At 40.9% G+C, this 17010-nt stretch overlaps 1 protein-coding gene across 1 annotated transcript in view; it reads right to left on the bottom strand.

Annotated features, from left to right (window-relative positions):
- LOC124273351 (chloride transport protein 6-like) overlaps positions 1 to 17010 on the bottom strand; it is a 121192-nt gene that overhangs the window by 35861 nt on the left and 68321 nt on the right. Inside the window, exons 19-21 of the mRNA XM_046708588.1 lie at positions 16631 to 16796; positions 16139 to 16191; positions 12690 to 12807 (exon numbers count right to left, since the gene is read on the bottom strand). Of these exons, the coding sequence (XP_046564544.1) occupies positions 12690 to 12807; positions 16139 to 16191; positions 16631 to 16796 (337 nt within the window). The remainder of the gene's footprint in view (positions 1 to 12689; positions 12808 to 16138; positions 16192 to 16630; positions 16797 to 17010) is intronic.

The raw sequence follows: 17010 nt of genomic DNA, 5'->3' as shown, positions 1-17010 counted from the left end.
ATTTTGGCAGTATAAAGTTCACTTGTTACCAAATGATCAAGAAAACAAGCTTATGAATACCAGCTTATCTTAGAGATCCTCTACATACCAGGTCTCGGCACGGCAGCGGGGACGGGTGATATTGTTATTTATTAACACATAGTTTTAATAAATAGAAAGTAATACCAAATAAATACCCGAGCCAGAAAATATCATTTTTCAGTCACTCGTGTTATAAATACAATATGACATGTATGCTCGGGTATTAATCTATATTTCTAGCCACATGGACATATCGGTATACAAGGATGTTGACCAACGTCCATACTCCAACGACGGCGACCTTGTTTCCACACACAACGGCGTCTTGTACATACAGTAGGTCAAGGTGATACATCCATTAACACTGTGCAGCCACGGCGCCCCTATACAAAGCGACTTGATCGTGAGCCTATATTAATGTGTAGAGTTAAGACCAGATCACGCAAGGGTCAAATGGTTGAGAGAGTAATGGTACTTCTAGTCGCATTGGCGCATCATGTCGACCACCTTGTTTAAAGTTGTGTTAGTCACGATCTCAGGGGGCTCGAAATATCTTAACGAAAGCTAATGCGTGCTTTGACAATCCATTTAAAACCATTCGGGTTCAAACACAAATCGCTGTAGCAGCATCTTACTATGCACATCGAGAGATACGATATTATAAACACGCACAGAGAGAGAGAGAGAGAGAGAGAGAGAGAGAGAGAGAGAGAGAGAGAGAGAGAGACAGATAGACAGACAGACAGAGAGAGACAGATAGATCGAGACAGAGAGAGAGACAGATTGATAGATAGAGAGGGAGAGAGTGAGATAGAGACAGACAGACAGACAGAGAGAGACAGATAGATAGAGAGAGACACAGGGAGAGACAGAGATACAGAGAGACAGTTTGATAGAGAGAGAGAGACAGAGAGGGACAGAGAAAGAGAGGTGCCCCCTTTTACGGTGTGAGCATGCATGGAGTGATAGAAGGCTGTCCCACATTGTTTCAAGGTCTGGGAGTTTACGTCCATGGTACCAGTATTGCTTGTAATCATTATATAACAGCAGGGAAGCTCATCCTTCCACCGGGATACTGTCAAACTGCTTCCTGAACCCTTCACTAACAATATGATGTACGACATATATCAAGTATCTGATCATCAGGAACTAATTGTAACCTAATGCTGCTTACCGTTGTCTCGTTTCAAGCTGTTATGTAAGATTTAAACATCAGTTACGGTTTATCAAAGTCTAATTTTGCGCCCAGTTCGATATCCATGGGGTTATTTAGTTCATGTGTTCCACTTTATCATGCACGGATTATACGACAATACACTTAATGTGAAACTGTTTGATAAACATCTGCACTGCCTGTAAATGCTGCTACGAGTGAAGCGGGTGGAAAGGGGTCTATCTGAAGCCCACTGGTACCATTAAATGAACACTAATACTACTTCACGCACACATTACTGGATGGGACCGCCTCCGTGGTGTAGTAGTAAGAGCGTCCGCCCGGAAAGCGGAAGGTCGCGGGTTCGATCCCCGGCCGCGTCATACCAAAAGACGTTAAAATATGGTACTTGTTGGTCCCTGCCTGGCGCTCGGCATTAATGGGTACAACAAGGACTGGTCGGCTCGGAGTCAGCATAATGTGTCTGAGTGGGGTATTCATGCTTCACTGCGGCATGGTATCTCAGCGGGCTAGCACTATAAAACCAGCTTCAGTCTGGGCTAGTACAAGCAGCCGCACATACACATACACACGCATGCACGTCGTCATATGAGCGAAATATTCTCAAGCACGACGTTAAACCCAATGTCACCTCACCTTCACCTCATTACTGGATTACACGATGACTGACTGACTGACTGACGGAGTTTGGTTTTACGCCGCTTTTAGCAATATTCCAGCAACATCACGGCGGGGGACACCAGAAATGGGCTTCACATATTGTGCCCATGTGGGGATTCGAACCCGGGTCTTCGGCGTGACGAGCCAACGCTTTAACCATTAGGCTACCCCACCGCCCCCCACACAATGACACAATGGATAGGTTATCCTTGCAATAACGATTAAAGGTATAAGGATATGGCAGTACTAGTACACAGATAAAACGCACCAAAGACAGCTCCTGCCGTCAAAAAGTCAAAGCGGTACATGTTTTCTGATGATTGTCATAGTCTCATTCCTTCAGCCCCAACATTTGTACAGGATTCACACGCAGGTGAGAGAGAATCCTCATTTTTAAAATACTCGCGAAGGCAAAAAAAAAGCAGGCTGTTTCAAAGTCACGTAGAAAACTGAAATTCTCTAACAATCACTAGCGTATTGAATGGTTTGACGATAAGCTCACCACTTTCACAAACGTAACTCGGTCAACTCACATGCTGAACACACAATGACATATGAAGCAATCAAATCAGCTCATAATTCAACTCAAATCTACTTGCAATTGATATACTGATCAAAATATAAAAGTATGCATCACACATTCAAACATACATCAGAACAATATGTTATACATGAAAGGGTGGATGCAATTTAGGATACAATAAGTGCATCGTCTTAACACAATACGGGGTTCGAAACAAATCGTTGTCCAGGCAACTTGTGAAACACAAATGCTATGTGTGTAATATTATTTTTCAACTCTGATTACTCAGTTAAGTGCCATATCAGTCGATGATGTTCGACATAAACAACAGAAGCAGTCATAATGCTCATCAAAATGTCCAGCAACACGTTAAAAACGGATACCGATGTGTGTTCATTACGTTCGGTGACAACTGTAATGTCGAACATCTTGTGAACTGCAGATTTTTTCTATGTCGTCATCATCATCATCATCATCATGACTGGCATCATCGTTCTCAGCCCCTTCATAAAATGTTCTAGGTACATTGTTGCGCTCTCTTCGAAACTTTTTATTCTTTATTCCTGTGCTGAGTGAAAGGAGAAGCACAGCTACTATTTTCTTGTTCACACTTGAATAGGTAAACATTCTGCAACATTCTTGCGCTCTCGTCGAGGTACAAACATTCTGCAACATTCGTGTGTCAGCTTCATGGAACAAACATTCCACAATATTCGTGTGCTCGCTTCGAGGGACAAACATTTCACAATATTCATGTGCTCGCTTCGAGGGACAAACATTCCACAATATTCGTGTGCTCGCTTCGAGGGACAAACATTCCACAATATTTGTGTGCTCGCTTCGAGGGACAAACATTCCACAATATTCGTGTGCTCGCTTCGAGGGATATACACTCCCTGGGAACGGCCAAAAGCCCTTCAGGACAAAAGCCCCTCTGGACAATAGCCCCTCGCTAATTTGAGCAACCCTGTCAAAAGCCAATCGATTCATGTATTTCATAATAAAACACTTGTTTCAAATATTTCATAATAATACTTGACAAATAAACATTCTCATAGCCAATCTCAGGCTTTCCCAAGGTGGAAATGGGTATATGGTTTATCATGTCAGGTTTAGCTCCAGAATTATTATGTCAAGTCATTTATAACCCTTGTTGATTTGTTTTCATTTGTTTGATGATATATATTTCTTATTCTCTAAAAATATTTGCTAATTACATATTAATTTATATAGAATTTAGGGTAATTATATTATCAAGCAATAAAATGTATCATGTTGTTAATCATTTCTTGTCTTTAATCTTATTTTCCCATTTATACATAAAGTGAGGGGCTATTGTACAAAGGGACTTTTGTTCCACGCTCCCATACCTTCTTGCGCTCGCTGTGAGGTACACACAGATTTCGTGTGTTGCTTCAAGGGACAAATGCTCTACAACAATCTCTTCGAGGGAAACACCATTAACGTTATGTCCGTGAAAGGACAACGATGCTACGATATTCCTATGCTCACTTCCAGGGTCTAGCATCTTTCCACATTCATGTGATTAAAGGAATACACATACGCGTCGAAGGGCAAACATTATTTCACAGTCCTGTGACCGCTTTGAGAAAACAAATCCCACTACCCAACTGCGCTGCCTTGAAAGGTCATGTTCTAGTATAAACAAGGTTTTCACATTGTACAACGCTCCAGCCTTTACTTCGAGGAATACACTTTCTATCTCATTCTGTGCTCATCGAGGGGTACAATCCATGATATTCGGGTGCTCGCCTCGAAGGACACACATTCCACCACATTCCTGTACTGAAATCTCCACTTACGTCCAGCACTGCCTCAACCTCGAGGTTGATCCCCGACCCTATACCAGCACTGCCTCGTGGTGTTCCCCGACCCCAAACCAGCACTGCCTCGTGGTGTTCCCCGACCCTAAACCAGCACTGCCTCGTGGTGCTCCCCGACCCCAAACCAGCACTGCCTCGTGGCTGTTCCCCGACTGACTCTATACCAGCACTGCCTCCAGCGCCGCCTCGTGGATGTTCCCCGACTCTAAACCAGTACTGCCTCGTGGATGTTCCCCGACTCTCCTAGCTAGCACTGCCTCGTGGTTGATCCCCGACCCTATACCAGCACTGCCTCGTGGATGATCCCCGACTCTGAACCAGCACTGCCTCGTGGGTGTTCCCCGACCCTGAACCAGCACTGCGTCGTGGCTGTTCCCCAACTCTATACCAACCTTGCCTCGTGGTATTCCCCACGACCCCAAACCAGCACTGCCTCGTGGTGTTCCCCGACCCTAAACCAGCACTGCCTCGTGGTGCTCCCCGACCCCAATTCAGCACTGCCCCGTGGTGTTCCCCGACCCTAAACCAGCACTGCCTCGTGGTGCTCCCCGACCCTAAACCAGCACTGCCTCGTGGCTGTTCCCCGACTCTATACCAACCTTGCCTCGTGGTGTTCCCCGACCCTGAACCAGCACTGCCTCGTGGTGTTCCCCGACTCTACACCAGCACTGCCCCGTGGTGTTCCCCGACCCTAAACCAGCACTGCCTCGTGGCTGGTTCCCGACTCTATACCAACCTTGCCTCGTGGTGTTCCCCGACCCTGAACCAGCACTGCCTCGTGGTGTTCCCCGACTCTACACCAGCACTGCCTCGTGGTGTTCCCCGACCCTGAACCAGCACTGCCTCGTGGTGTTCCCCGACTCTAAACCAGCACTGCCTCGTGGTGTTCCCCGACTCTAAACCAGCACTGCCTCGTGGTGTTCCCCGACTCTGAACCAGCACTGCCTCGTGGTGTTCCCCGACTCTAAACCAGCACTGCCTCGTGGATGTTCCCCGACTCTAAACCAGCACTGCCTCGTGGCTGTTTCACGACTACACCAACCTTCCCTAATGCCAGACAGTTATGGGACGATTCACTAACTCTCTCACGTAATTACACCTCACGCTAACAGTTCTATCTTATCTCGAATATTGTAACGATACTCAGAGGTTCACTCACTCGTGTGTATCTCGCTGTAGCTAAAATATTATTGATGAAGCTATAGGTAACATCCATTAAGGAAATCGCGACATCTCTACATTACCACACAACACGGGTTACCGTGAGTGAACAAATCTTATCTCAACTGAAGACTGCGCACATAAGATTATTGAAGAGGCTTCAACGCCAAGGACAACGAGGAGCTGTTGTTTGCATATAAGTTCAAATTCTCAAAAGAATCTATCTGGAAAACGTAGTGCCAGGCACCATAATATGTTACAACAATACATACATCAACACACTGCAGCTTTGTGAAGATGTCGATGTTGATCATGTCTGTAGGTTTACTTTTTAGCACCAATTCCTTATCCTTAATCTTGAGAAAGCTCTAACGTATGCATGAACGAGGGCGAGTCTGGAATGGACAGTGATATATGGCATTAATGACAGAAATGTATCACATTCTCCACGGATAATGCTATACTTTGTTAGATCAAGATATAGTATTTCTCGAACGATTCTCTAACAAACGTGTTTTATTGACAAAATATGCTAACGCAACCCTATCTTGCAAATAAACGACTCTCTAGCGCCTAGATGACAATTTGCTTTTTTTTATAATTACATTTCTCTTCCAAAGAAATATCATTTATAGCAAATTCTGCACGATTTGAAAAATTCAAACAATTATTCCGTCACGAAATCATTCGACACTTTACTAAATGTAACCAAATGATTGCAGTGACGTCAAAGATAAAAGCGGTTTCCGCAACTGCCGTGTGTCAAAGTGATACTTTTATGCATTAAAAGCCAACTGCAAAGCGCCGTTTCCACATGCAGTTTTTCTCTGTTGTTCGGGGGTGCAGGCGTCGCCGTCCAGTATGTCAGCAGGAAAGTGAGCACTGACTAAAGTGTTGCATTAGGGTTAATATCATGTTTCAAAATACTTTCTTACTTGATAAAGTGAAATTGTCTTTGATGAACGAGATGTCTACAACAAGTAGACCAGCTCTTGAGCTAATCACGATAAATAACTATTGCTCGTCGGGTGACGGCTTACTTATACATTACGTCAGCTGACGTCATGCAATTACGGAGAGAACCATATCCAGTCACAAATACCATTGGACATAACCTTATATAGCCTAGTCTCGCGTATATCCTTGGGCATTACTTGGTGACATATAGACACGGCTATCATCTACAATCACAGTTTATTGTACTTTGATTCAACAGCGTGAGACAAATACCCAGATACCATATAGAGGCACGTGTTGCAATACTTTAAACAGCTTTGCCACACATCCACACAGATATCATGTAGCGTCTCATGTAACACTGTTTTGACACTGCTTCGTCACACATCCACCCAGATATCATGTAGCTTCTCATGTAACACTGCTTTGACACTGTCTCGTCACACATCTGTCCGTGCACCTTCTGAATCATATATACCCTTGGACACCACATAGAGAAATACATATCGCCTATGCACTGCTTGCAGTACACTTGCACACACATATCCTCAGGAACTCATAATATACACATTTATACTCAGGCAGCACTTATTTTACACACACACTCAGATACTCTAAAATATCCACATATATACATGTATGTCCCCAATTCTTGGAATTTCAAATATCTTCTACTATTCATAACAATATGCAATTTAAAATCCAAATTTCACAACTTTCACGGACGACAAATATTGGAGTGGGCTAGTCAACACCAGTGATACGTATCACACCATAATAACAGACGAATCAATGTTAAACGTTAGATTTACAGATAGCAGACGCGTTGTTTTGGCGATGTAACAGCGAGTGGCATGCCAGCGTAACAATACCTGACTATGATACCGGTATTGTCATAGCTCGGAACGCCTTCACACATGACAGGCGAACTATTTGGTTATTGTGAATGTTCGTTTGCAGGACAGGGATATCATGGCGAAATTTGGCATCCAGTCGTTGTCCCATTCCCTAGAATTACAGGCAGACATGTTAAATTGCATGATGACTATGCCAGACCATATCTTGTCTAGGTCGTCACCGATTATCTCAAACGAGATACAGAAGGACATTGGACCGAGCGGTAAATCCCCCGATACGACCCAACAGAAACCCTGGGGGGGATGGTGAAAATAAGAAGGGGAACCATACAGAAGTGAATGAACATCTCGTAAACCTTGGTGTCTTGCATGTACCGCCCAACACGGTGGATACAAATGGCTTTACACGCCCGAAATGATTTTTACCCTCTCTTCAAAAGTACATAGGTACCCTACAACATTGGGGTTCTCTGGTCAATGCGGCACAATAGACACAGATCGAAGTTGGCACATTTGGGAGCTTGGCATTTTTCGCATCGAAATACTTTAAAATACGGGTTGGAAATGGTATTATTTTCTTTCCTATCCATTTGGCCATCTAATTGTCGTTTATCGCCATATACTATAAATTGCAAAAGTGTTATCTGGTGTTTGCTGTCGGCGGTAAGCAAGAACGTGTTCCAGAGATATGACAGAACGACACCTGAGCTGTTTGGTCAACAACTTATCTTTGTTTCGAAGTAAGGAACGTAACGTCTTTTACATATAGTCATTAACAGTTCATAAAGTACCTCTTGAAATGGTATTAAATTCACAGATAGCATTGATCGAAAAGCTTCAGTGTACATTTAGTTACAGAGAGTGCTTATGCGTTGCGTTTCAGGACTGCAATGATGGGCTGACATTAAAATTTAATAAACGGAAATCGGAAACTATAGTGATTGTAACCAGATGACACATGTATATATGGATCATAATGATCAACGGACAAAACGCGGTGATGGGAGGTAGCACGAACAAGCCAGCTTACACGTTAAGTCGTTATATAACGCCAATGGCGATTGTCGATGCTTCATAAAGTTTTATCAGATACATATATTGTCCAAACTGGGAAGCGACTCTTAGGAAATCTTCGAGTGAGTGAGTGAGTGAGTGAAGATTTAAAGTCACATCAGCAATATTTCAGCCATATCGTGATATCGTGATTTCAGCCATAACAAGTAATAATTTTAGAATAATAAAGGTAAATTTTCAAAATAAAACTTTCAGCGAATGACTGTAAAACCAACTAGAATATCACAGATATGAATATAAAACTAGTAAATAACTTTAAAACAGCTTAATAACAGAAGACAATACAATTTAAAAACAGGCTATATGACTATATATTGCCAACAACTGAAGGTAGATCACCATACTAGGGACCATGGGGACTTACAGTATATTTGCTTCCTGTATGGACCCTAGCTGGATTTACACCATCCCTTCAGATGTTAGCAATTTTTGACAATCTAGCCATAAATTAAAAAAACATATACGCTGCAGTTAAAATTAGTAGAATGTTTCAATTTACTAGAAATGTTTTGGGACTTATGTGCCCTCTCCGGAGGACAATATTTTTACAATACTTTAACCCCCTTCGAGGATACAGCCACTAACTAATATCAGTTGATAATCTAAACTACCAATTATAAAACATCTATTTACAAAACACATGTCAACAGTTTTGCAACAATTCCATTTCTTTAACAAAAACAATAATTAAATGACAATTTACAGTCGTAAAAGATCCTTAGAAGCTTTTACATTGAATTATTTATTACTTGTGATGGAAAAATGAAATCGTTCTAGTCGAGGTACGATACAGTGATATCTCTGGGACCGCATTGGAGTGTTGCCATCTGACCACAGAGACTGCACTTTCTGCATGAATTGACTCATATTCAGGGCATTTCAGAAAATGACATTTAAAGGGTCAGCTCATTGTGTGTGCTTGTTAATATCCTCAGTGTATGACAGAGTTAAGGGAGGTTGGAGTGAGTATGGTTTTAGCAATATTCCAGCAATATCACGGCGGGGGACACCAGTAATGGGCTTCACACATATGCATGGTACCTGTGTGGGGAATCGAACCCGGTTCTTCAGCTTGAAAAGCGGACGCTTTAACCATTAGGCTACCCACCGACCCGGATTTAAGGGTCTCGCTCTGCATCTGTCCACTTACTAGACTCGTGTTCATTTTTCTTCAACACCGAAACATATCGATATCATATGAACATATTGTCACGAGGCAGTCAGATCTCGACCCATAGACTGCGGACATAATATCCTTTCACGAATGAATTCACATTTGTTGCACGTTTTTCCATTATTAGTGTATAAGTCTGAAACTTTTGTTCGAGACTCCAGGAAGAAGATATAATTTACTTCATCAATACATATATGGCTAACGACTTTAAAGTCAATAGGGTTTAATGCAAATACAGTAGCTGAAGGCAGGTCACGAACGTGCGGAATGAGAGTCATAAAGTATTAAAAAGTTATGATTATTCGAGCAATACAAAAATGTAACTTTAAACGAAAAAAAACCCACATTCCCTGAAAATCAGCAGAAATGATAAAGGTCATTCAAAGATAGCTCCCTGGAGATAAGGTAGAGGAGGCGATATAAACGTATGACATTACTGTGTGTTCCAATTGTGAATTGCTGGGGAGTCGTCGGTAGAGATACTGGGGGGTGGGACACCTACCAGCTCAAGTTCGATCAGATTGTTATGTGAACATAATAACCCTTAACAAACAATATATAGAGATTACCATCCCGTCTTGTATTTAGTTAACCCATTCAACATCGTAGGCCGGAAAACCGGCCAAGACGTGACCAGTCCCCAGACACCGTAGGCCGGAAAACCGGCCAGGCAGTAGTCGCATCAAAATGACATATAATTTTAGGACTGACTGACTGAGTTTGGTTTTACGCCGCTTTTAGCAATATTCCAGCAACATCACGGCGGGGGACACCAGAAATGGGCTTCACATATTGTGCCCATGTGGGGATTCGAACCCGGGTCTTCGGCGTGACGAGCCAACGCTTTAACCATTAGGCTACCCCACCGCCCCTATAACTTTAGGAACCTAACTAACATATGATTCATTTATCAAATCTGTCACTTTTCATAAGCCTGAAAACACTTATTACATTTCAAATGGCCATATATAATCGACAGAATTAGAATTATAAACTATTTTTCGCAATGTTATTGAAAAAAAAACGATTCTCGGACACATACTTCGGCAACGGGTCCACATCAGAGTTGTCAAAGAGCAAAGTAACAATGTTTCGAGATAATAATTACACAAATTGAATAAACGGAAGAATAAAATCAACAACAGTACTCATAAAAGTACGCACGATAAGTCCAATACGTTCCATAATTTACGTATAGGTAGCGATTTCTTGCTTAATATGTTCAAAATAGCATTATCTTACCCAAAACTTTTGTCTGAATCTAAACGTTTTCGTTTACGAGGCCGGTATCCATTGCCGTAATGTGATTGGCTGCCTTAGGTCACGTGTCTGATTTTGACCAATCACGACCCTTATAGCAGACTGTAGCGATAACCAATATCTATCCAATAAAATCGCTTCTTACAACTGTGAAAATACTCTCGGCAAGGGCTCAGTGATGTTGTTGATGTTCAGAGCTTTCGAACGATACCCGACATCAAACGATTCGCCTCCCATGTTATTCATACGAAGCTTCGAAAACGGAGGTATTTTCCGTTGTTGTGTCATGTTACCGAGCGGAAAGCCACTGATGTCGGGAAATAGGCGACCATAGATATTATTTAAGAAATCTTTTATAATAATTTTCTGATTACGTAAAAATGAAAATATAAACGAAAAAGCCACGGGCATGTTATGACATGTCACAAATGGAAAAAAATCGCCATAGTTTTTGCTTCTTTCGTGGTTTATCTGGACATTATAAATGTGAGCTTGCATTTTCATTACAAAAATACATCTATTTAAGTTGTAGTTGTATTATTTGAATAACATTATAAAAATAAACTTCATATTTATCAACAGTGGGATTAGATCTTTTAAATGGTGTATGAGACGTAGTAGCAATAACGTTTTACAAGCTTATAATTTCCTTCATAAACATGGGCTTCATCTGTGACCCTGAGTCTCTGGGAACTCGGTGTCATGGCAGTAAATGCCTCTGGTTGACTGGTGTTGAAAGAGTTAAAGATGCATTTGCTGTGTGCAATTTGCTGGTGTTGTGCTTTAACCGTTGTTTCACGTGTTCTATATATTGTACATCCTGGAACAACCAGAATATATATACAAGACATGGTCTAAAAACATCACATTCTTCCCATGTATTTCTACCTGTGGAGTCTAAATAAAACATGCACATTTGAAAAAAATATGATATGTAAATAAATTGACAAAAATTTACCGGTACCAGTACATGGACAACTAATATCTTGACGTCATTATTCGCAATTATCACGATGAAAGATTGTCAATCAGACTGTCAAGATTGTTACGTAGCATTCTCGATTCCCGATCTGATTCCCGTACAATACACTGACGGTGTTGCAGAGGGGAATGTAGGTAGAATATCAAGCTTTCCTGACCGTTTAACGTTCTTGTCAAAGCACATGTCCGGGGTCTATCCAATGAATCCGTAATGTGAGAATCGGCCCAAGCATTTCGTTACCTTTCACCCAAATCATCGATGATTTATCATTTTTCCAAATGAAGAATGTTTCCATGAACACGTTAAAGGTATTTACTGTCACATGACCAGCCCCTTGTACATATCAATATAAAGATGATATTACATATTTTACACAGCTTTCCGAAATATTCTGACAGATGTGCTGTACGAAAGGTACATCTTAAAGATTTGTCGCCAGTTTGGCATACAAATGATAGATTTTTCTAAAATTACAATTGTAACATACATTCGTTTAAAGGACACGTGGCCAAATAACAAGTACCAATTATACCTTCATCCATCGTTATTTGTCAACTAACAAACATCAAACTTCCTTCTATGATGGAAACCAGTGTTTCAAAATGAAAAACCGAACTCGTGTGATGAGAATGACGAAGGGCTCTTTGTGTCATTGACAGACAATCAGTAAACGTACAGCAAACAAACAAAAATACACCTCAACATCAACAACCCTGTTATTGTGAAACACGAACTCTGGTGGATATTCCGTGCTTAATCGAAGTCCTATACGAGACATTCAATAACAGTTACCTCATCCATTGATTCGTCTTGTGAGTCCATTTTGGATAATTATTTCGCAAGATTGTCGCAATAAGGGTTCAACGTTTTACAGAACATAACATCTTTGACATTTGTGTTACGTTATGCCTACCTAACAGTTCATTCCATAAACTGGAAATATACATGATGTATCTGCGATGTGTTGCATGATTGAGTTGGGAGATTCAGGGATTGACCTACCTGGTTATCTCCCCTTGATGACGACCCAGTTCCCTTCTTCAACAGCATGACCAGCTGAGAGCGGAGGATGATGCCATTAAACTTCATGGGTAGGACTTTGCCGACCATCTCGTACATACTGAAACGCATACACAGATGTCTCTCGCACTTCACAAACACATGTCAACACGGGGTTTATCATGGAACTGTCTGTTCTGGTGGAATCGTCTACATGTTAGGATTAACGTAGGATTAAATTTGATTTCGTCCAAATTGTGACACCAATTATTGATATTGGTGCATCAAAGAATTGACATAAAAAATCCAAAAAACCTGAAATGACAACTGTGCTTGTATTAAGATCAAGGTCACATGACTGGACAAAAATAGTTTCCGGTCAAGTAGGTTGAGGATAACATTTGTTTAAACTGGAGCAAGAAGTTAGGTCGTTTTCGTATAGGTATTCTTGTAGCGAGAGGGTGTCACTTTGGAGTGTTGTAAGGAGCCTTGAAATATGCTTATATTTGGATCCACATGACGGGGCACGATCACCAATCATCCGAAAAGATCGTACCTTGCCTTTTCTCCAAAGGTCTGATTTCAAGAACAGCAACTGTCATATCAATGACATTATTTTTAAATAATATTAGAGAAACAGTTTCTAAAAACGTTCCTCTCCGCTCGCCATAGACTTGCCGAGTCTGTATATGAATATATCAGAGTTCTCGCTGGTACATTGTTTTTGTACATGAGACACAGAACTGGGACCTGTCTTTATGAGGAGGTGTCTGACCGAATTCCTGAAGTGTTAAGCGCCTTGCGTGTGTTCTGCTCATATACTTGCAACTCAGTAGTATGTTTGCTTCCTACCTCTAGTTAGTGGAACTTGCTAATTACGAGTTCGCCTTGACATGACGGTGAGTTGTAATAATGGTTGCCTACAACGCGTCTTGGAATAGCTACACACGCATCTTGTCGTGACGAGATCTCACCTTCATTTCAATATTCTCAGACAGAATAAACTTAAAAAAGAGAAATGGTTCAATTTATTTTTTCACTGACGGTGTAAGCTATAAAAAGACAAAAGTTTCAACACTATGTGAGGATGATATATTGACTCCATTGCTATGACCGTCGGCTACCGAAGCCATTTTAACTTGGCGTTGTTCGCGATTCGTTTATGTAGCATTTCATAAATTCAACCGCGTTGAATATAAGCTATTATCCTTCAGACATGCTCAAGCCCCATTATACGATGAACGGAGTGCAGTGTGTGGTATACCCAGTGCTCATGTGTATGACGTATAGAAGAAGCGTTACAAGTTTGTTTGTTGTTTAACGGCGCATTCAGCAATATTCCGGCTATATTCTGGCCTTTAAATAATCGTCTGGATCAGACAATCCAGTGATCAATATCATGAACATCGCTCTACGCAATTGGGATACGATGACATTTGTCAACCAAGTCAGCAAGCCTGACCACCCGATCCCGTTAGACACCTCTTACGACAAGCATGGGTAACTGAAGGATCCCGGATCTTCACGGGTGCGTTACATGTAGAATAATAAAGTGATGTATTTGAAATACAGTAAGAAATTGTTTTTATATTTGCTAATTATATGGTATACCATCACCATCACCACTAAATGTTGCATATAGAAAGCATTAGTTATCACACATACATGTAATTGTTACCAGACGGCTGAATACACGACTGTTGCAGAGAATTAATACGACAAAGTGGAGCTGCTGTTGGTCTGAACTACTGAAGCAAGTATATGTGATGATCGTGTTCACAAACAATCTGTCTCAGACAACACATACTGGGTATTTTGTTCAATTTAATCAATTCAGAAAATACGTTCACAAGAAAGGGTTATATTTCACTGTCACATGATATGAACATCAGCTTAAAAAGAAAATACACAATCCAACATAATATCGTTACAAACGAAAGTAAACATTTTCACAGGAGGCAACTGACAAGAGTCGGTTTATGACTGAAAATAGAAACCAAATGTTGAAATGGGTCTGTTTAAAGACAAAATTTGAATTTAAAACCTAACTAGAAGATGTGGACGTTGCGGTTACATCAGCGATTGCTACTGAACTATATCTATATCCCAGTATACGTATGCTGAGTCTAAGAAAATATAGAATTGTGATTCAAGCAAGCCCTATTGTAATTCACAGAGAGATCCAAAGAGGTGTTGGAACCTGAGTAAAATCTACACATGCTTCGAATAGCTTTTTCACTTCAGAAAAGGAAATTATTGCGGTTTAGGGACTGTGAGGCAGACTAGTATTCCAGCGAAACATGAAAATATGAATTATACATGGAGAATTTATTTCCATGCCAATATCTTCATAATGCGCGTGTATAAACACAACAGAATGACTCATTTTCGTCCTGAGAGATTTGTATGAGTTTGGTCTAAATTTGAAGAACCCGAAACCACCTATAGTTTCTACACAAGACACTGACTTCTATGTGAAACATCTTGTAGTAGCTTCATGTCTCAAATGTTGTGGTAGAACTTTATACAATCAACTATCGACTGTCTGATTGTTCACATTGCAGTCGTCAGTAGATTCAGATACTCGCAGATGTAAAACTGTAGTGACAACGATCGCGGTGTACCCACCACCTGCCTCCCGTGACACGTCATTACTTCCCGACAACAGCGACGGAAACGTTCAACACTGAAATCACCGACACTCATCAATCACAAGTGGTGTGTGTGTTTCATCTTATATTTCACTCCGAGTAAGTGCTATTGAATTACTACAGCATTCGCCTAGCCTCCTTAATTTCTGAAGCGTGTATTTCCATATGTGAATAAACATCATTGAGGCTGTTAGACACCTTGACAGAAAGCACTAATATGCTGCACCGTTGATTTAGAGAAGGCACATGCATTAACGACATCTCGACGTGGACGTCTGCAGGCATGTATGGCAGTGGAGTTGTGCAAGGTAAAACAAAGCAAATTACGTACGATTTCTAAATAGAACTGCATTGTTTTAAGTGATCGAAGGACACCGTACGAAAAACGATAAGAAGACACCATAAACTGCAATCACGCGAAATTTACATCTCCGTTTATCGCCCAGTGAACGCGTTAGTTCACCGGTGGGAATACACATCTGAGGAACTAATCTGGCATGGAGCTATCAATTAGACTCGGACTGATTAAAACAGATACGGATTGTCGCTCATGATCACTTTGCGTTGTGTGAGTGGTACGTAAATGGTCTTTGAAAATGATTTAATCGCATGGAATTATCACAAGGCCCTAAATTCCTCCAAACTGGACAACAGAAAAAAATTCTGTCATAACCACAAATCTGGAATTGAACTTTCTTGACAAAGCTTAACAATGAATTGAAGTCACCTAAAGGTGTAATGGTCAAGCATAATAATCGCACAATAATTCTGCTTTAAATCGTTAAACGGTGGTGGACATACTTGTTTTGCGGTCCGTCTTCAGGCTGAATTAGAAAGCCGTTCCCATCAGCATCCTGCAACAAGAGAAAGACTGTCTAACTGTCCTCTGTGTATGACCAGTGGTTATTTCAGTGATCTCGTCGTTATTTAGAAATATTCAAATGCCTAAACATTTTATAAACTCAGAGTTGAACATAAATATATGTTTGGGTTCATAATTCCAAACCAGACCAGACCTACCAGGAGAAAGTGATGATAGCTTACACTGTTTGGACGTCCTTTCACAGCAACTCAAACAGCATTTGCTCTGTATCTGTGTATGTTAATTACACTCAAACTTTCACCATAAAATAGCATTTATAATCTTCTGTCTATACTTGGGTCGTATATTGTTATTCCAAGAAAAGTCACCAGGAACCAGACCAGTAAGAGTTGCTTTTATGAATACTTGTCTTCTAAGTCAAGCGGTATAGAGACTTAATAAAACCTGAAAACAAGCGCTAGAATACTGACTTGTTCAATGTTGGACTCTATATGTGCTCGGTCAGACGGACTTGGCATTGTCACCACCGGAAAGGCGTTGTGGACAGTAGTTTTGAGAATTCTTATTAATGTTGATACTCTAGTGTGTGTGAAAATCACGGACAACTTTGTGCTCATTACATCTTTAGCTTTTAATCTGGAATAGAGAAACACAATACAAGGTCAAGTATAAATACACCTTAATGAAAAACAGAATACTGAATGAGGTCTTTTCGTGGACAAGGATAAACTTCTGAGGAAAAGAGTGTATAGATGTGTAGCTGTATGTATTGGAAATATATGCATGAGTACATTTTATGTCGGTTGAATACCTGTTGTTTGTTTAGCCTTTGTATCGGAACTGCATGACG

This window comes from Haliotis rubra, unplaced genomic scaffold (assembly GCF_003918875.1).
Source record: "Haliotis rubra isolate DU_JTF1 unplaced genomic scaffold, ASM391887v1 Scf18, whole genome shotgun sequence".
Lineage (NCBI taxonomy): Eukaryota > Metazoa > Mollusca > Gastropoda > Lepetellida > Haliotidae > Haliotis > Haliotis rubra.
The sequence above is the reverse complement of the archived record's forward strand: the minus strand, read 5'-3'. Positions and strand labels throughout refer to the sequence as shown.